Raw genomic sequence first — 21602 nt, 5'->3', positions numbered from 1 at the left:
TGACATTAGCTATGACACTGTGAAGAGAATCAGTGCTTTTCCTTTCATTAAAAACAAAAAGACTAAATCTTCACTTCCACAGTAAATGCCTTAATATCTTCAATCCAAACGCCTTGGCACTGAGACCCCTGGGCTGAAAATTCATAAAGCAAACAGATCTCTGAGCACCTTATAGGAGATAAAAGCATGGCCAGCTGTGTGAGCTGAGACAGGCCAGGCTTGAGCACAGTGGTAGATCTTACTCTGAGCTCCAGTGTAGAGGAAGTTCAAAGCCAGTTAAGACACCAGTGGGAAATTCATGTCCACTTTCGACATACCCTGCTTTTCCCTTTTTTCATTTCCATAGTTGCGAACTGAGTTTCTTTACGCAAGCAAACAGCTAGGGGTAAGCCTAGTTGAAATAGTGCCAGATGGCAAAGCCACGCTAGATGCATACTGCCTAACAGAAGTCTAGAGAAAAATGCCAAAACAGAATGATTAGTGGCTAGGAAAACTGCTCATTAACTTGGTATACAAGCATGAGGACCTGAGTTCAATCCTCTAGAACGCCAAGAGTAGTGGACAAACATTTGTCATCTTTGCTGGGGAAATGGAGACATGAAGATCACTGGGGCTTTCTGGTCAACCTATGTAGCCAAATTAGTAAGATCCAGGATCAGTGAGAGAGCCTGTCTCAAAAACATAAATGGGAAGTGAATGAGGAAGATACCTGATGCCAAATTCTGGCTTCTAGATGTGTGAATACATATCTACACAAGCACACACATACACAGAGAGAGAGAGAGAAAGAGAGAGAGAGAGAGAGAGAGAGAATCATTGGTGTCTAAAGGGAATCTAAGATATCAGAAACTAGATACATTTTAAGCACATTTATAAAATGTATTAAAGTGCACAATGAGTAGTACAGTAAACACTTTGTTCATCAGCATATTCACCAAATGGCTTGTGAGCCCACAGTATGGCTGCCTAGACAAGACCCGAGCAACTCCAACACCAGTTGGACAGCCCAACGTAGATGGGGGAAAACCTAGACACTGGCGTTCAAAGAAACAAAAGACAGACTTAGCTCAAAGAGAATTTCTACTGCGTGAAAGATAAGCATGTGTGCCTAAGATACTGTTAGAAACAACACGTTTTATGACAGGTAGATAGACATTTAACTGTGGAGACATAAGAAGGAATAGTCATGTGCTGTTTAGAAAGCAAGCAAGAGGTTCCACGTGTGTGGTCTTTAATAATAGATGTTCATTGGCTGATAAACAGCTGAACAAACCCAGAACGCCTTTGAAAATGTCAACTAGTTTGGGAACACTGGAGCATCATACAATATAGAAAACAAAACTCAGTAAGGAGGACTCAGAAGAAAGCAAGGGCCTTGTGAAGAAGTGTGAACGTTGTGCTAGTGCTGTGACTCAGTGGTGTGCCCATGAGGGGGTTTTGGAGGTCTTAAAGTCTTAGAGGCTTCGCTGGAGGTGGACCAAGAGACGGCACAGGAGGAAAGTACCAGAAACGTGGAAACCAATATGGAGGCCATCGCAAAGCCCTATATAAGACCTGGCATATGAGTGTAGACAAAGAGAGGGGAAAGAGGTTTGTGCAGCTGCTAGAGCTCATAGAAGAGCACAAATAATAGGCTACTAACAAAGCCCAGCTGATCTCCCGCCCCTCTTCTTGATGGTCAAGTCAGTGGCTCAAATGCTTACATGTGAAGCTTAAATTGGTAATTTATCAAGTAATTAATTTAAAGGTATAAATCGTTTAATGAAATAGGAGTGCAACCAAGCATTAAAATAGCTAAAGTACAGAGAGACCAAAATGGAAAATGAGGAAAGATCCCAGGCTAATGTAAAATGAACAGTTCTCAGTGGTTGCTATTGAGTAAAGGCTGAGTGTGTAGAACTTAACCACAAAAGGTTAACAAGAGGGAATTTTTGGTGGGAAGATAAAACTATTCTGTCTCATAATTGTGGTAGTGGCTACATCCTTTACTTACTTTTGTTTCAATAAATCCTACTATATGATTTTTTAAAAGGAAACTATCAGTGATGCATTAAGTTTTAGAAGCCGTAAAGGGTGAGAACCTACTCATACTTGAGTATCTTTTCATCCATTTAGCAAATACTTGCTAAGTCCTCCATCCCAGAAACTGTGCCTGCCTGCTGGGTCTAATAGAGCTTTAATCTTCAAAAACAGCCATCTAGAAAGTAAGTACTTATATTAATTAGATTATGAGTGTGATTGAAAAAATAAAGAGCAGCCTATTACAAAAGCAAGAAACGAGCTTCCCTGAAGCAGGTATTGAAGCAAAACTCTGAAGTAGCTCTTAAATCAATTGAAAGTTAAGTGGTTATGACCAAGATACAATAACCTTTAAAATTATCCTGATGTAAGACCTTTTTCATGCCCACATACTCACATACTCACAAGCCCTCAAAGATTACCTGCTATCTACACATTCACACGTATTGTTATTTCTAAATCTTTTAAGCCTGTGCAACACTTTTAGAATAGACACTAGCAAAGGCTTTCCACAGACTTCCACAGACCCACCAGATATGCCACCATATGAAAATTATCTGATCTCTTTAGGCTTCAATTTCATAGGTAAATAGTAGCAAACATTTGGGAATTGACTAGTAATAAATTAGAAAATAGTATGAAGAATATATTATTACAATTAACACAAATAAAATTCAAAGACAATACCTAAAACAGCCAGTATTCTAAAGCAGCAACTTATTCTTATGACTGTTATCATAGACCGTTTCTTTTAGCTTCTTAGATAAGCTGGCTACACAGTTTAAAGAACTACCAAGAAACTACATTCTACCATACTAACGTCCTGTGAATAGTCAGTGTTATGGGATATTGGATGGAACCTGTAACATTAAAATTTCCTTTTCATTCAAACAGAGGTTTAGAATCCATCACTGTTAAATCCATCCCTGTTTATGAAATCTAATATCTGTTTATGAAATCTAATATCCATAGGATTGAACCTAGGCTTTTCTCATGCTAGGCTCACAACAACCCTACCTCAAGTCCCCTGAGGATTTAACTTTTAAAAGTTTTTCAAACTTTCACTTCCAGGTGTGATGTAGTATTGAACTGGCCCTCCAACCCTAAACAATAAAGTTAAATACATGGCATGAGGTTTTTAAGCATTGAACGATAATAAACTGAACACAGATTCATGAGAAAGTGGAAATTCACTGGGTGAGCCCAAGGGTTACCCTGGATCTCTGACTAGGTACAATTTTCCTAATATGCCTCAGGAAGGTGAAATCCAAAACAAGCATCATGGTTGTACAGAGATGAGGAAACAGGTCAGCAGAGGTCAGCGGCAAGAACTAAAGCAGTCCAAGTTTGCAGGACACAACACTTAGAAGTGGGGATGCTATATAGAATGTTGGAAGAACAGAGTGTCCCAAAAGTGGTATGGAAGTTTTCTTACAAATTCTTAGCTCAGGTCTAAGATAAGCATGGCCCTGGCAAGGCTTCCTGAGGTTTCTCACAACTACAAAGAACTGGAAAAAAAAAAAGGGCAAGAATGTCAATAGTGCTGATGGACATGAGTGATCAGACCTTGTCACCAATTCGTTAATACACTAGGCCCCTACTGAGATTCCATACCAGAAAAGATTAAGATCTTCCTGTAGAGCAAGGGCCACTCTAGTCCACCATAACAAAAACTTCAAACCAAGCCTTTAAGAAGTCTATAAAGAAAAAAAGACAGGTAGACCAATGGAACTGAATTGAAAACCCTGATTTTAACCCACACACCTATGAACACTTGATTTTTGACAAAGAAGCTAAAGAAGATGTTGAAAGCATCTTCAACAAATGGTGCTGGCATAACTGGGTATTGGCATGCAGAAGACTGCAGATAGATCAATGTCTGTCGCCTTGTACAAAACTTAAGTACAAATGGATCAAAGATCTCAACATAAATCCAACCACACTGAAACTCTTAGAAGAGAAAGAGGGAGATACTCTTCAACGAGTTGGTACAGGAGATCACTTCCTGAACATAACACCAGTGGCACAGACACTGAGATCAACAATTAACAAATGGTACCTCCTGAAACTAAGAAGTTTCTGGAAGGCAAAGGAAACAGTCAACAAGACAAAAAGGCAGTCCACAGAATGGGAAAAGATATTCACTAACCCCACATCTGACAGAGGGCTAATCTCCAAAATTTACAAAGAACTCAAGAAGCAAGTCTCCAAAACACCAAAGGATCCAATTAAAAGGTGGGGTACATAACTAAATAGAAAATTCTCAATAGAGGAGGCTAAAATGGCCAAGAGACACTTAAGAAAGTGCTCAACATCCTTAGCCATCAGGGAAATGCAAATCAGAACAACTTTGAGATACCATCTTACTCCTTGTCAGAATGGCTAAAATCAAAAACACCGAAGACAATTTATGCTGGAGAGGATGTGGAGAAAGGGGAGCACTCCTCCATTACTGGTGGGAGTGCCAACTTGTACAGCCACTTTGGAAATCAGTATGGAGATTCCTCAGGAATATGGGAGTCTTAGGCATATACCCAAAAGATGTGCATTCATACATCAAGGACATCTGTTCCACTATGTTCATAGCAGCATTATTTGTAATAGCCAGAACCTGGAAGCATACTAGATGCCCCTCAACTGAAGAGTAGATAGAGAAAATGTGGTACATTTACACAATGGAATACTATTCAATGGGGGAAAAACTGGAATCTTGAAATTTGGAGGCAAATGGATGGTACTAGAAGAAACCATCCTGAATGAGGTAACCCAGTCACAAAGACAAACATGGTATGTACTCACTCATATATGGATTTTAGACATGGATCAGGGGAATGCCAATCTACAATCCCACTACCAGAGAGTCTGGGAAACAGGGAGGACCCTAAGAGAGATATACATGGTACCCCAGAGAAAGGGAATGAGACAAGGTCTCCTGAGCAGATTGAGAGCATGGGGGTGGGAGGAGAGGGAGCTGGGAAAAAGAGAGGGGGAGAAGAGGAGGGGACAGGAGGACATGGGGGAGCAGGAAGATTGAGTCAGAGGAAGAATAGAGGAGAGCTGGACAGAGAGATACCATAATAGAGGGAGTCACTATAGGTTTGAGGAAATATCTGGCTAGTGAGATTTCCAGAGATCTACAAGGATAACACCAACTGGCAAACTAAGCAGTAGTGGAAAGGCTACCTTAAATGCCCCTCCCTAATAATAATTTTGAAAACTACCTTATATGCCATCCTAGAACCTTCATTCGGCGACTGATGGAAGCAGAGGCAGACACCAATAGCTAAACACTGAAATGAGCTCCTGAAACCCAGTGACAGAGAGGGAGGAGTGGTGAGCAAAGGGGTCAAGACTGGGCTGGTGAAACCCACAGAAACAGCTGACCTGAACAAGGGGGGAGCTCTTGGACCCCAGACTGATGGCTAAGAGGACAGAATGGGCCTGGTCCAGACCCCCTCAATGTGGGTGTCAGTGAGGAGGCCTAGGCAATCTATGGGGCCTTTGGTAGTGAATTAGTATTTATCTCTGGCATACAAATGGACTTTGGGTGCCCATCACACAATGAGGGATGCTCTCTCAGCCTGGACACTTGGGGGAGAGACTAGGCCCTGCCCTGGATGAAATGACAGACTCTGGAGATCCCCCATGGAGGGCCTCACCCTACCTGGGGAAGGGAGTGGGAATTGGGTTGGGGGCTGGGGGGGCATGGGAGGAGGGGAGGGAGAGGAAGATGAGTTTGACATGTGAAGCAACCTCATTTCTAATTTAAATTTAAAAACTCTAAAACAAAAAAAAATAAAGAGTGCATGTATTCCCTGGGATTGGCATGTAAAATAAGATTGTTTTTAAAACTAAAAAAAATTTAAAGAAAAAAAAAGATTTTAAAAAACCTCCAGACTGACAACTAGAGAGAAAACAGATCGAAGAAATATAAAAAGAATCTCAGAAATATTAGGACAATTGAAAATTCTATAAATAAGTATATATAGTTCCAGAAGAGAAAGAATGGATCAAAGTACCTTTGTAGCAAATGATGAAAAGGCAACCAACAGCCTGAAAGACATTTTTATAATAAATTGTCAATGGAAATATTCAAACTTACAAATGAGTAATAGTAACAATAATTATACAATTTTCAGACAAAGTCTCACTATATAACCCAGGCAGGCCTCAAACTCACTATCTAGGCAACCTAGGCTAGCCTCTAACTTATGATCCTCCCCCATCAAATTCTGGATGCTAAGATTAAAGGTAACTACCACCTCCATGTAGCTGATGATCTATTTTTTAAAGCTAACAAGACTTGAACAGACCCTTCATGAAAGAAGGCATATGGGAGAACTACGGGAGTAGTTTATTTGGTAGATGCTTGACTAGCATGCATGATGCCTTGGGTTCAAGCCCCATCACCACTCAAAGTAGGCATGGTGGTACAGGTCTATAATCCCAGTTCTCAGCACATAAAGGATGATTAGAAGTTCAAGGGCATCCTTGGCTACATGAGACACTGCCTTTATTTTTTAAGATATGATTGATCAATAAACACAAATGATATCAACTATCTTAGTCATGGAGGGGAATGAAAAATAAAGCAACACAGTGATTCTGCAAATCCCATTAGATGGTCTAAGACTGGGAAAACTGGCAATACTAACTTTTTGGGAGGGATGAAGCAAGTGAGATGTTACTAGGAAGTGACAAGTGGTGAATGGGGTTGGTACAACAGTTCAGCAGTTTCTGATAAGATTAAACATCCATGGATATAAACTCTACACCTGGGTATTACCAAAATGAAATGAGTACATACACCCACACAAAGGCTAACTGTAATAGAAACTTTATTCATGAAAGCCAAAACTGAGAGAAAAAAGAAACTCAAATGGCCATCAATAGATGAATAGCTAGCAGACTGCTGTTTACACACTAGTCAACAATAAAAATATACTACCAATAACTGCATCAATGCCAATGACTCTCCAAAACACCAGAGAGAGTGAGAGACGCTGAACAGAGAGAGTATATACACTGTGTGATGTCATGTCATGAAGGACTAGAAAATGCAAAGGCAGCATGTAGTGACAAATTAATAATCACCTTTAACAGTATGTGGAGGGGCTGACTACAAACGAGAGGGTGAGGTAACTTTCTGGGGAGGTGGGAATGCTTTCTATCATGATATGAGTAGGTTATATGGGTATACACATTATTCAACTATACACTTCAAATATATCCCTTTTACTGGATATGAATTATACCCCAGAAAGATGATTTTGTTTAACTTTAAGGCTTTTTTGGTTTTTTGAGGCAGGGTTTCTCTCTATTGTTTTGGAGCCTATCCTGGAACTTGCTCTGTAGACCAGGCTGGCCTCGAACTCACAGAGATGCCTCTGCCCCTCTGCCTCTCTGCCTCTCTGCCTCTCTGCCTCTCTGCCTCTCTGCCTCTCTGCCTCTCTGCCTCTCTGCCTCTCTGCCTCTCTGCCTCTCTGCCTCTCTGCCTCTCTGCCTCTCTGCCTCTCTGCCTCTCTGCCTCTCTGCCTCTCTGCCTCTCTGCCTCTCTGCCTCTCTGCCTCTCTGCCTCTCTGCCTCTCTGCCTCTCTGCCTCTCTGCCTTCCGAGTGCTGGGATTAAAGGCATGAGCTACCAATGCTCAGCAATTTTAAGGCTATTTTATGATAAAAAAACATATACACATTCATTTCTGAATACTAAGTATAGACAACAAGTTAATGAATTTGAGAAGGGGCACATGTCAGGAGTTGGAGAATAGATCAAGGGATGAATAATGTAACTACATCACTTATATACTTATTATATATTATACCATTAAGTACTTGTGTATGAAATTACCTCTCAAATTTTTAATTCAAAATGTTGATTTTAAAGGACATTCATCTCTTTCAACTGGGAGCCTTTTCTTCATCATCAGTCTATGAGGACTCATTGAGAAAAAAAATTGGTTCTTTATGAATTACACCCAGGCACCCCACATGAATTCTAGCCATTTGCATTACATATTCATAACTGGAGTAAGAGATGCCCATCATTTCTGATGTGACTGCAGTACTCCCCTTTCTAAGAGCTCCGAGTTCTGTCTTTTTTGAAGACCAGTTCCTGAAGTGAGTATCTGTATTCATTCTATGAGCAAGTCACACCATCTGCTACCTTAGCTGTGGGAGTGCTTAGGGTCCCCTCTCTACCTGTCCCATCCTGATTAACACAAGTAAATGGTCAGTCGGACCAGTGAGCTGATGGTACTAGTGGTCACCATTCTGTCCTATCACCTTTGCCTGCTCAAGGAAGTTCTTACACTCTGTTTTCAAAACACTAGCAATAGCTAGGCTTCCCTTTCCTTTGAGTTATTCCTATCTGCCATGGGAAAGTGATGGACAACAGTATCGTAACAAATCTGCTAGCCTGTGCAATGAGCCCACTTACCGGGACGTCTTCTGTAGAGAGCTGCGAAGTGCCGCACCCTTAAGATGGTGCTGGCTTTTGCCTTCTGCTAGCCCGACAGCAGGTGCTTTCTATGATAGACAACACCTGTATTTGGTTAAGGCTGGATATGAGGCTTGCTTCTGCATACATGGACCTATCTGCATGTTCCACGTGGCATACTGGGGTTGGCCGCCCAAAGGCTTTTAAGCTGTGGGTTGGCGATCCCCGGCGTTCCCCAAGAGAAGATTGTTCAAGGTTCCTGAATAAACTGCTTAAAGAAGAGTCTGGGCGTTGCTTCCTTGCTGGTCGAGGTGGGCGCGACAGTCTTCCTTACTGACTTGGGATCGTAGATACCCAGAATGTACAAACTCGCATACAAACTCAAATGCTGTGCTGCCTGTTTGTTGTAATTGTTTTCCTTCTCCTGCATACTTCTATTCCAAACTTAGCAGTTTACCTGAAGCTTGGCATATCTGAAATCTGGATGGGCTTGCCTGGAATGTTGAAGGGAAACACCAGGTGTTGCTTGGGTTGCTGAGAAGGAATTTGCTTCCAAGATTATTCAGTTACTGACAGAATTTGGTTCCTTGTGTGTAGAAGATTGAGACCCCATTTGCTTTCTGGATTTAGAGGAACTTCTTATGTTCTGTGGCACATGACCTCTTCCTCCATCCTCGAAGCCAGTAATTGAGGACTGACTCCTTCTCAGGCTTAAAATTACTCCAATGTCCTCTTCTACCACAAACACTTTATCTGTGGATAAAGAGCAATCAACAAAAACTTCCAAAGTCAACCTCATGTACACTCAAGCATGCACACATACACACACACACACATGTATGCACACACACACACACACACACTTCAAATGAAAAATAATAATAATAACAAAAAATTCATTGTGGCAGTCCAGAAAGAATATATAAAAGCCTTGGCATGTAGTAATGATAAGAAAAATAAAAACAAAAATTAATTCAACATACAATGTGCCTTTTTATAATAAATTATATACAACTTCAGCTAAAAGAAAAAATAGAACTACTTGTTTATGTACCCCTAGAAATATAAAATGCCATAAAAGAGAAACTTGTCAGCTATTTAAAGCCTTTGTACTTAAGATGCTGTATATTCTCTGTGTGGCTAGAATATGAAAAGTCATAGTATGTATAGATTTTTACTATATCATATGAAAAAACTCGATGGTTATCCATAAAATTTAAAGGGTCTGTTTGAAAAACAATCTGACTTAATATATAGGTTTATTGGAGCTTTACAAAAAAAATCATTTTATGGGACCCTAAAGGGGTCTCTGTGTCCCCTCAAACCAAGTCATACGGCATATATTGTATTTTATTTGAAGTTGTCTATAAGTCAAGTTCAAATTTTTATCATTTTTAAAAAGTTTTCCAGGTGGAAAGATTTTATTAAAAGACAAAAACCCGGTTGTGAAAGTCTGCTCTCCATGAACAGGGTCCTGAGTTACAATTGAGTGCTAGAATAGAAAAGGTCACAGGCACTGGTAGAGGCATCCCTAAGAGTCACACGAAAGCAAGCACTCGAAACTAAAGCTCTAAAGCTCTGCACTGACAGCAAAGGAAGGAAAAGCTATGAGGACTGATTAATGACTGACTAAAAACAATGCTGTCAAACTTGAGCCTAGAATCAGTTAAGCTAAGGAATCTAGTATTGTTTTCCAATCGGCATCTGTCTGTCCCTACTTCAAGCCTTCTTACGGCTAATCTGCTGCTCCAACAGGAAACACATGCTAGATCCTTCTACACAGCTCTGAGCTGCTGAAGTCTTTATTGGCAGAACAGTAGCCAGAAGCCTGTCACTTAATGAAAACAGAATATATGGACTGGAGTTTGGGCTGCATAGAGTCAGTACCAACTGCCTAACCTTCATATTCAAACATTAGAAATTGCCACTGAGAGCCCACTGTACTGTTGCCATTACAAAGTCATGTGACCTAAGCAAAGAATTGGTGCTTAATTTATGACCATGTTACTTCCCCATGGGCAACATTAGCTACTGTGATCCAACAGGAAAAATAGCAGGTTTATTCATATGTGAACCAGACAACAAAATAACTAATGATAGTCAAATAAACTTAAGTTTTGTATAGTTAAAAAGTAAACCTCTTTTAATCATTATGATCTCTGGGCTATTCTCATGCTCCAGCTCTGTTGGGATATGCAAGGGGAAAATACATGCATGCAAGATGTTTTGAGAGGCATCTACTATCCATTGACCCTGGAATTGCATCGGCCATGCAATGTTGCAGACCCAACAGTGGAACGTGAGCTCTAAGAAGGCCCCTGAAAGTGGATGTTTGCATGTTGGATGAGGTGAAGCAGTTCTGGGTCAAATCATGAGCTCTGTCTCAAAGATAACATACTCTTTGAAGTATACAATGTGTCAGGGGGGAACACACTGGATGTCACAGATTCGATGTCACAGGTTCCATTAAAAACCACTGTGTCCAACACTGTGCAAGGCACAGGGCCTCTAATGATAAGATAGCCTTCCCTTCTCTCAGTGACTAAGTCAGGGCTCTAGCATGAAAACCCTGACACCAGCAGCACAGTTCTAATAAAGCTCAAACCTTGTTCTGTAACCTAAGAACTTTGCTAGGGCCTGAAGTTAATGTCTCCCTGATGTCACTTTCAATTTAAAGAAATTTACAATACTCTGTTCACTAATAGAGCATAGTGAGTATTAGTGAATATAGAAAATGGAAGCCATAGATGTTATGTTTAAGAAGTTGGTATTTTCTAAAACTAGAAGAATTTGAAAAAGTCCTCTCACTTCTGACATTAAATGCCACTGATCTGACCAACAACAAAGCTGGACTTGTGGAGATTCTGTAGTCTACCCAAACTACTGTTGTTCACAACAAGGAACATATGGATGAGCAAAATAATTTTTAATAGTCCAATACACTCCTATCCTTACTGATGATTGATGCAAAATTCTATAGCTAAAGACACTAGACATTGATTCATTAGTAGTGAACCCATGTTTACAGTATACCTCCTCCGATAACCAGTGGTTCTGACCACCACTGGCATATACCAACCCACACTGAAATCACCTACTGTTTCCACAAAATACTGTGCCTGGATTTTGCACTGCTTTCTATTTCTTCACTTTCTTCCCCCCTTTGTGAGCAATGAGACCAATTCTCATATCTAGCCCAGATATCCTACCTTGAAGCCTCCCAAATGTAAAGTTCTCTTTGGAATCTCTCCTACTGTCCCCTTTTGGTTTGTTTTTAAGGGTATTTCAACTAGTGTACCCAATAAAGTGCATGCCATTCCTTTTTTGTTTTGCTTGAAACAGGATCTTACTATGTAGCTCTGGCTGTCCTGGACCTGAGTTTTGTAGACCAGGCTGGTATCAAACTCAGAGATCCAACTACCTCTGCTTCCCATTGCTAGGATGAAAGGTGTGTGCCACTGCTAACGGATACCTATCACACCTCTTACATCTTTGCCTCATAGTCAATAAGATCAGCTGTGAAGATCTTTATCACAAACAGGCATAGCTGAACTGTGAAGACGGCAGCAGGTTGGACTGGAGGGCAGTTTTGTGCAACACACGCTTACAGACATTTCCAAGAACAGAACTCACGGCTTTCATCAGGTGCTCAAGACTAGGATACATGTGTGGCAACTGTAATATTGAGAAAGGGAAGTACTCCCACCTGACACTGTTCTGAGATTGACATCCCTCCCAGGTTGACCCACACTGTTCTCTGATCTCTTGGCCTTTTTATCATATATATATTTCTGAGTAACCAACAGTTTCTATTATTAAACTCCGTGTTTTCCGAACTTAAACTTTTTCTCATGAACATAGCAAGCCATTCTTGAAGTTAAAAGGCATATAACTTCAGGAAACATGGTCTTTAAAAAAAACAAACAAAAAGTAATTCAAAAATATAGTGTTTGCCATTAATAATACTTTCTCTGGGCTGGGAATATAGTTGTTGCAAAGCTTGCCTAGCATGCACAAGGCCCTAGAGTCAATCTTTAGTAGTGGAAAAAATAGTACTTTTCAACCAACACACACACATAAAGACACTAAGGAAATGCATATTATAAGACAACATGAGTTTATTAATATTCATTTAAAACTATGCATGAGTTTTGTCAGTGGGTGGACTGAGTTCATACAATAGAGATGCCAAGTGACGGAATCAAATTTCTACCCATTAGATATGATGAATCAAACAATATGAACAATCCAATTCAAAGGCCATTCTTTTAATAAGAACATGAGTACTTAGCTACAAAGACAGTCAATTAAAAGACATCATTTTAAAGGGTCATATTTATCAAAAAGGAATCAAAGCTAATATATTCTTCCCAGGTATATCAAATGTAAGCAAAATAATGTTAAAGAATTAACATTACTAAAAAATAAAACATTTGTATGAATAGTATAAACATCACAACACATTATTACTATTTGAAAACAGAAAACAAGCTCTGCTTCAGTGCTGAATTTTCGTAATTTCTATTAAGGACAAACAAGAACTTCAACAACTTACATAAATCACGAATTCTAAGAGGTGATTCATAAAAAGGGTCTCTTCAAGAACATACAATAACCTACAAGTGTATCTCTTTCCAATGCATGAGAAGCCCATTTGCAAAGCAAACATAGCAACTTTGGAACCCACTCTCATGTGCTTCATCTGTGAAAACTACAGTTGGGTGATCACACAATAGAAGTTGCTTTGAGTATGCTCTTGTCTGTTTTATGGATTTGCATGTTTCAAATGTCCATGTTAACAATCACATATGTACAACATTTTAAAGGTAAAAAATAACAATTATATACAGCTTCAAAGACCACATGCTAACCAGAGGCCTCTCTCCTCTAGTGCAAGAGTGAGAGAGTATTAACCAACAGACCCTGCATCAGACCAAAGACGTATCAACAGGACGTCCAATTTTTTTTGTTCCCTTTCAAAAGCTTTCATGTTTCTTTTCCACCTAATTTGAATCTGGCAATAGCCACATGAGCAATGCTTTATGCCACAAATCAAGTCTTTTCCCATGAGTCTTTTCCTACCCCAAGCCTACTATTTATTGAAGGCAATTTTACCATTCAGATCAAGTTCAGATGTATAGATCCCAGATACCTGGGTATAAAATATGCAAATCTGCCAAGAAAATTAAATATTTGTCTTCTTTTCTTTTAATATAATCCACTATATAATAGTGAACTAAATGTGCTTGTTTCATAGAAACAACTTACATTTGCCAATACAGGGCAAATGGTCTATGTACAGATACATCAGGACTGCCTAACTGACAGTGAGTGTTGCTGGCCAGGCTCCAAGCCAAGGGAGCTAGTATGGTGGTGCTCGCTGCTGAATGGACTTCCCCTTCAGGATACGTCGGATCTGGAAGAAAAATGAATTGGGAAGTTTATTTCTAATAGTTAAAGTGTGCTACTTTCTCCAGAGTTTCACTCCTCTTATAAACCCTCTACAATGTCCCTAGTTTGTAAGCATAGCTGAGTCAATTCACCAGCCCCAAGAGTTTTAAAATGACAACATTTACAGCTTTATTTCAAGTTTCTTGTAATGACTGTTGCATGCAAGACAGAGCATTTCCATTAAAATTGAAAGTCAGCAACTGAAATAGGTCCGCATTTTCTCTGCTAATCCTTATCACTAGTGTCCGTGAGAAGATCTACTACATGGCAGTAATTGTGGCATATTAAGACTATCACACTTATCCTGAAGCCAGCTCCAGTAACAAGAGTGCAAAGTCCCCATTACACACACTCAAGCACATCTCAATGGCTTCCGAGTCAAAACAGTGGCCAGATTATCCAAATGTTAAAGCAACTGTGTGTAATTCCATGGCTCCCAAGAAAAGACAGCACGCTCATCTGGAGCGACTGATTTCATATTCCAGTTGGACCAACTGTGGCGTCTTCCTCTCAGCCCACAAGAGATTAGAAGCAGTAACTCAGATGAGAGGATTGTGGTGGCTGCTTATAGCTGCCAAAAGGAAACCTGTCCAGTGGCCACAGCCTACCGATGAATGGAAGGGGAAGCCCTCTCCATGGCAGCACACACAATACAGAAGGAGCAACGACAACACTCCAAGAACATTAAGGGAAGCGCCACACAGTCCAGCAACGCCTCAGAGCACTGCTCTGTGAGACTACACCACAGGAAAGCAGCAAGTCCTGGGCTTGAGATCGGCCACTTACTAACTAATTATGGTCCCTGTCCTAAGTACGAAATTTTTTTCTGTTAAACCTTATTGAAAATTTTTTATATTTTTTTAATGAAAACCGCTACAAACTATCAAGTTCCAAAGAGATTCCCCAGACAAGAGTTACTAGAACATTTTGGTTCTGATGACAACCTGCATAAATTAATTTATAATTAATAATGTATGTAATCATCTAGCCACAACTATCGATCACCCAGAGTCCCTCAGGGAAAATGTGTCCATCAAATATAATTTCTCAAAAGATTAAGTTCCGTTTACTCGTGTGAAACTAATTCACTCCCTAATGGTAAAATATAGCCATAAGTAATAAGCACAGCATACTTTTAACATGTTCTAGGTTCTTTTCCATTTCTTATGGAGGACCAGTTGGTAGAATTATAAAAACCGATATGCACTAAGCATTTATTAGATCCTACACTAGAACAACCTACTTGAGAGCATCAGCTGGCCTCTGCCCTGCACCTCCTCCCTCTGTAGATCTCAGACCAAAGGGCCTAAGGGAATGTCCACGTCCTCTGCGGCCCTCACCTGTTCTCCCACAGGGCCATCAGGAACTAAATGCACCGGCTGCTCATTCTCCAAGTTCCGAGTGCTCGGGTCTGCTCCCTTCCTCATCAGCAGACGGACTGCATCCAACTGTGTCACCCGATACTGCAGGCTGGCAGCAACGTGGAGAGCAGTGTTGCCATTGTAAGCCTGAAAACAAGCAAAACGGCACACATCAGGAAGGGGGAAAACTTAAAACCTCGAAGGTGGGAAGGTCATCCCGATGCTTTCTAAAACTACCTTCGCATTCACAAAAGACAGGCAACTGGGCAACTCCAAAAAGAGGCGAATGAGTTCCAGATTGGCTTCTTCTGCTGCCAAATGCAGGGCTGTGCGGCCGCTTTTACGATCCTTGTGAAGGCAAGAAGGGGAAGAGTGAAAAATCAGACGCCATGCTTTAGGCAGTATGCTTTTTATCCACTCAGACATCCAAAGCAGCTTAAGACTACTTCAAGAGGTTTCCTTCGCCAGTCTCCCTGAACCCTAAGTTATTCCTGTTGTATTCCCAGTTAATTTACCTACGTCACTCTTACCACATTCTGCTCAAACACAGAGCAGCCATTAAGACGTACAAATATAAAATGCCACTTTCTTATGCGCCACATCAAAGTCCACTGGTTATGTATTACTGTGTTTCCAGACTTGTTGGCTGCCATGAACACAGACCTAGCTATAAGGGGGAGCAGCAAGCCCCACAGGGACCCAGGTGGGCATCTGGGGCTCACAGTGGAAACAGAGAACCAACTCCCGTGGGCCGTCCTCTGACCTCGACACGGACCCATATACATGTGCACACAAAACAAAAATCAAACAAAAGTATTTTTAAAAAATCAAAATTTAAAGAAAAGCAAATACTAGATTCCACAAGGAAAAAAAAAATCATTCCCCAAAGTACCATCTCTACTGTAAATATGTAAAAACAGAAGCCAAGGTAACATCAATTTCCAGCTTCTTTGAACTTTTCAACAAAAATAATTTAGTTCACAGCTAAATGATTTTTTTGTTTGCCTGGACAACCCACAGATTAAAAAGAAATCAAGAGATCGGATTAAAGGGTTTTTTTGAAGGCTGAGCTTCTTACCTACACATACAAAGCTATTTACTCCGTCAACTTAAAAGCAAGGGGGTGGGGTGAGGAAGTAGTTTCAATCTGCACCTGCAGGCCAGCCACACACACCCCTCCCCCAGCCCCACCCTCCACCGGGAAGTCACCTTTGCCTCCACTGCGGCTCCCATCTGAATCAGACACTTAATGGTGTCAACCAGGCTCTTATTCTTCAGTAAAAGGTCCTGCACTTCGGGTGAATGGGGCTGTTGATTCCTCTGAAGTTCGTGCACCACGCTGTTATGAGCCAAGACCGCACAGTGCAGGGGAGTCAGGCCTAGGAAAGGGTCACGAGAAGTCAAGCCCTCCATCAAGTCTTCTGGTCACTACAATTATCCTAAGGACGCTCCCTTGTTCCACTTAAATGGTCTCTATGAAACCTAGTGTGGTGGTCTGCATACAGCTAGGCAGTTTAAACGCCAGTGTTACCTGGAAAGCATTCAGCTTTATTTCCCTCCTCTCTTTCTTAGTATGATGCTGAATACTCTTAGAATTCCTGTGCCCCATTTCCCATGTGGTTCTCCATCCAATAAAGTCACAGCTGCTTACCATCATAGTTAGTTGCCTCAAGATCCACAAACTGATTGCTCCTCACTGCTCCCTTCTGGATTGCCTGCAAATTTTTAAGATACAAGCCTGTTATCCAAAGGCAAAGTACGCAAATAGTCACCTACTGTTATTGGGCTAAGAAATCAATAAATCAACTCAAAACAGATCATTTTAACAAGCAGCCTACATGCAGCTTCTTATATCCAAGCCTCGTGTCTTTGGCAATGCAATGATGGAAGCCGGCTTTCTGGCCTCTTACCTGGAGCACCTGGGAGTGGCCCTTCTCTGCACAGACATGCAGAGGGGTTCTTCCCCAGCAGTCTGTGGTGTTCACCTGGGCACCAAGGTTCACCAGATCTTGCACAATGAGGTGCTGATTGGCAGCTACGGCCACCTGAAAGGCACTCTGTGGACATTTAGAGAAGAAAGATGCTTTTTAAACCCATAACGCTATCATAACAAGGAATATGAAACTAAGCGATGGCTGAGGGGCATGTAAAGAAGTCCTATTAATAAACAGCCAAATACAGCAAGACAAGGAAACGAAAATAAGCTTAGGGTGCGGCTTAATTGTACGAAATCTTTGGCCAAACAACTACAGAGAGAACATTAATAACTTCAAGGTTGACGGTGGCAATATCTCAAAGTTAATATTAACCGTGAAGTCTCCCGATTTGGGGCTCTTAAACAGTCTGCACCTGAGACTGGCTATCCCTCACTTTGGCACAAAGTCATGTCACGGGGGCCATGTCGACATTCTCCTCACCTGTCCATTGTGCTCTTTAACGTCCAGCATGTGAAGCGCGTTCATCTTTCTTGCAAGAACATAGGAGAGTGCCCGTCTCCCTTGGGCGACAGCGATGTGGAGAAACCTGGAGAAGAGGCAAGGAAAAGAGAGGAATTGCTTCTGACTTCATTAAGTCGTTCTAAGAAAACAAACACTTTCCTTCACCCTGTTTCTGATATATTGATAAGCTCCAATGAAATGTTACAGAGAAGAATTCAACTTTTCTGACATGCAGTTCACCTGAGTTGCAACAGAGGAAAGATAAGAGGCAATGCTGAACATTTAAAATCTGTTATTTTTTAAGACTCAAATGAGCATAAGTACTCATGCATAATTCTATGACAGAAACATTTGTATTTTATATGTAAAGAAAATAGAGGTATGGAGATTGTGAGTTACTTGTCCAAAATTCTAAAGACAACCTATAGATCAACTCCTAACTGATGCCTAGTCATGATCTAATTGTTTCCACTAACCTACATTAGTCTTCAAAACAGATTATTATTCATAGAAAGTAAATATATTTTTAAGAAAAAATGTAAAAGGAGCATCCTTTCTTGGAATATGAATTATCATTGTGTCAATCAATAAGGTTCAACTGTGAAAAGACATGAGATAAAAGGATACTCACGTGTCACCGTCTGAGTCCTTATAGAGAAACTGGTCTTGAGAAATATTTGCCAGTTTGCTTTCTTCCTGCTCTACCTGCCACTGAAAAAATGACTTCCCTAACTGTGTAGTGTTCACTGGGCTTCCCATGATGCTCTGGAGGGACAGGGAAGTACCCAAAGAGGGCGAGCCAGCATCATGCACCCCAACTGCCTCGCAGGCATTGTTTGGCATCAGGCTGAAGTTCTGCAGGTGAGTCTCGTTTTGCTGCGGGATGCTGGGGGAAACCTGAATGGGAGAGGCAATATTCTCAGGTTCCCCGTGGCCACTCAGAAGAGACACAAAACTCTGGCTCGTGCAGAACTGTGGGTCTTGACTATCAAAGAGGTTTGATTCGTACTTGGGAGACTGAGATGTTCTGGAGTAAGAACTGAACTGCAGAGCCGGACTGTGTGGATAGTTCTGCTGCTGCTGCTGCTGCTGCTGCTGCTGCTGTTGCTGCATGTTCTGGGTTTGTGGAGAATACTGGTACATAGAAGCCTGGTCCATCATTTGTGGAGAGCCACTGGCTTGGAATGGTTGGTATTTCTGAGGTGGAGAGAAGACTGGTCCTCCATGGAAATCCTGGCACTGGTCTCTGGGGGAGTTCTGTGGTACCGCAGGGCTCATCCAGCTAACCTGGACGGTGTTTAGTGAAACTGGGCTACACTCATTCTTGATGTTTATAATGTTCTGAAGCAGATCGGCACTGCTATCCAGTTTGGATTCATTTCGACGAACATCTTCCATGCTCTCCCCAGGTGTAGGCGTTTGAGGTGATGTCTGGGGAGAAGGAAAAAACAATTTTCACAATCACTTCCTTTAAAAGAATTCCAAGAGCCAAGTGTCGACTCTGTGGTAGGGCCCATGGCTAGGCTTCAATCACAAGCGCCAACTTCTCTGAATAGCAGCAATACTATGGCTCCACAGAGTGTTCGGAGGAAAACAGTGAGAGGCTTACCACAAAATGCGTAGACAACAGAGCCGGCCTTTTGCAAACTGGTCCATCAGACAGAGGATCGGCCCCCTTTCTTTTCCCCACGGCGGACACTGCGCTCTTCACTTCTGTTCCCAAAGAGAGGAATATGCAACCTGTGATCATTCCACTTTACAAATTCTACCTATATCCCTACTGGGAAGACAGCAACCAAGTTATGAGCAGCCAGAAGCAGCTCTTACCTGTGAGGTGCTCAATGTTCACGCTCTGTGCCTACAAGGGAAAAGATGCCAGGTTAGTACATATGAAATGATTTCTCGCTTAGTACAGATTTCTCTCTCCCACTCTCTACAACACACCATAAATCTCTGACAAAAAATACTGACAGAACAGTTGTCTTTGTGCTCGTTCTCTCCATCTCTCTCCATCTCTCTCTCTCTCTCTCTCCCTCTCCCGCTGTCTGTCTTTCTCTCTCAACTTCTCCATTTTCACTTCTAGCCTAGTCAATCTTGGCAAGATGAAATAATTAAGATGTTCTTATTCTTCCCCTCTAATGAAAATGTTCCATTTTGACTGAACCCTGTAAATTGCCTTGCCCCTAAATCACTGTCACTTGAGGGCTCATTAAATTTCTCTCACATGCCCAGCACTGAGCCAAGTGCAGGACATAACAAAACAAATATATCCTGTCCTATGAACTCGGGTCATTTATGAAAAAAAATGCATGTGATTTACTGGACCTACATTAGCAAAAACAATAACCCTGACAGACTAGTCTCCCGCTCACTCAAAATAAAAAGCAGACGGCACCTTAAACTCATCCACAGATAGGCTGGAAGTCTTCTGCTTGTGACTTCGGATATGCAACAGGAGCTCCTTCACCGAGTTCTTCACTCGAACGCCTTGGAAAGGTCCTCTTTGCTGCCTGCCAACCCCCATATGGGGCTCAACTGTTGAAAAGAAAACATCTCCATTACATTTCTTCCAGCCATGAATCATGGCAGCACCCCCCACCCCCAGACTGCAGCCTCATGGAGAAAATCCTCAAACAGCAGACTGTAATGCCTTTCCACCATCTCGGTCAATGGACTCTCATCAGTGTCCAGTACTTCTCAAGGGGTTGATGTAACTGATAAGATGTTCCTACCAGGCACCCTAAGGAATTAAAGCGCCATAAATGTGGTCCAGGATCCTTGGAGCCAAAAGACAGATATACCCAAGTTAAGCCTCTCTGTCTCTTGGAACTATTTACTCATGAGAAAGAATCAGAGGTTTTGCCAAGATTGTAGACTTATAATTATTCTTGACTTTGAGAGATCCTTGGAGGAGCAGAGTATAAATGAGGCATTTGTAGTTTTTAAAACAAAGTCTTTTATGTTTATATACAAAGTATAAAGTACCTTCACTTCATTCACCTTAGAAGGAACAAAACTTCCTCTAAAGACCTCAAGGAACCAGAACCTAACAATTAACACTGCCTTACACTTCTCAGTATTTCCTTAGTTCATTTGTGCCAAGAAAGCCGCTTGAGTTCACTGAGCACATTTTCACATACACAGGATTTCCCCCTCACTTATTGCTCTTAGAATTACGTACATGGGCATTCTAAGTAAAAAGGAAACAGGCATATTCACCTTAAAACTCCAGACTGCAGTTTAAAATTTACTATGAGCTCAGGTTCCATTCCCAGCCACAACTATGTAACAAGCTCTTACATAGTAATTGAGCACAATATTCACAAAGTCAGAAAATGAATAGCTGGTCCACTATTCAAAATAGGGAAAATAAAATGGAGAACAAAGCATAATTTGACCATCTATATCACGAGTATATGAAACAAACATCTCAGTGACCGGGCAAGTGAAATGATCAGATAGTCTTCCGTTTTAAGTTCTGGGTTTTCAACAAGCACCCAAATAGTCAGAATCTAACAGCATTCCTCCGGAGTGACAGAGTTAAAAATCCCATGCTCACGTCACAGGGAGAAAAATGCAGTTTCAGGAATCCCCCGTGGCTTGTGTGGTAAACCAAGAACTAGCAAAAAAAAAAAAAAAAAAAAAAAAAAATCGGTTCAGTCAATGTCGGCAAAGGGCCCAAGGACCTCAGAAAAGGCTGGGAATGCATATACATCCAACTTTTCAGATAGGCTATACGCGACACTGTGGCTTAAGGCACATCGTTTTAAGTTAAATGTAACTTTTTAAAAATAAAAGACAACCAAAGCTTGAGTGGCCAGCAGCAAGGAGCAAGGTACAGCAAGGAGTCATTCTTTAAAATAATTTCAATTAGAAGCTCCAAAGCTGAGATAATCTAG

General features: G+C 41.2%; 1 protein-coding gene across 3 annotated transcripts in view; it reads right to left on the bottom strand.

Moving 5' to 3' along the window:
• Nucleotides 1-12553: 12553 nt before the first annotated feature.
• The window catches only part of Nfkbiz (NFKB inhibitor zeta), a 28813-nt gene continuing 19764 nt past the window's right edge, over nucleotides 12554-21602 (bottom strand). For 2 of the 3 annotated variants that reach the window (XM_021229927.2, XM_005074792.4), the window contains 11 exons: nucleotides 20099-20238; nucleotides 19531-19561; nucleotides 19313-19416; nucleotides 18335-19134; nucleotides 17683-17788; nucleotides 17176-17322; nucleotides 16917-16980; nucleotides 16475-16644; nucleotides 15503-15613; nucleotides 15245-15412; nucleotides 12554-13869 (listed from right to left, as the gene is read on the bottom strand). In XM_021229927.2, the coding sequence (XP_021085586.1) occupies nucleotides 13816-13869; nucleotides 15245-15412; nucleotides 15503-15613; nucleotides 16475-16644; nucleotides 16917-16980; nucleotides 17176-17322; nucleotides 17683-17788; nucleotides 18335-19134; nucleotides 19313-19416; nucleotides 19531-19561; nucleotides 20099-20227 (1884 nt within the window). In that variant the 5' untranslated portion in view covers nucleotides 20228-20238 and the 3' untranslated portion in view covers nucleotides 12554-13815. Of the gene's footprint in view, nucleotides 13870-15244; nucleotides 15413-15502; nucleotides 15614-16474; nucleotides 16645-16916; nucleotides 16981-17175; nucleotides 17323-17682; nucleotides 17789-18334; nucleotides 19135-19312; nucleotides 19417-19530; nucleotides 19562-20098; nucleotides 20239-20922; nucleotides 21335-21602 lie in introns of those variants that run through there. The other variant, XM_040750703.1, reaches the window with a different exon arrangement.

This window comes from Mesocricetus auratus, unplaced genomic scaffold, assembly GCF_017639785.1.
Source record: "Mesocricetus auratus isolate SY011 unplaced genomic scaffold, BCM_Maur_2.0 Super-Scaffold_100008, whole genome shotgun sequence".
NCBI lineage: Eukaryota > Metazoa > Chordata > Mammalia > Rodentia > Cricetidae > Mesocricetus > Mesocricetus auratus.
Note: the sequence above shows the minus strand (reverse complement) of the source record. Positions and strands in the feature narration are given on the sequence as shown.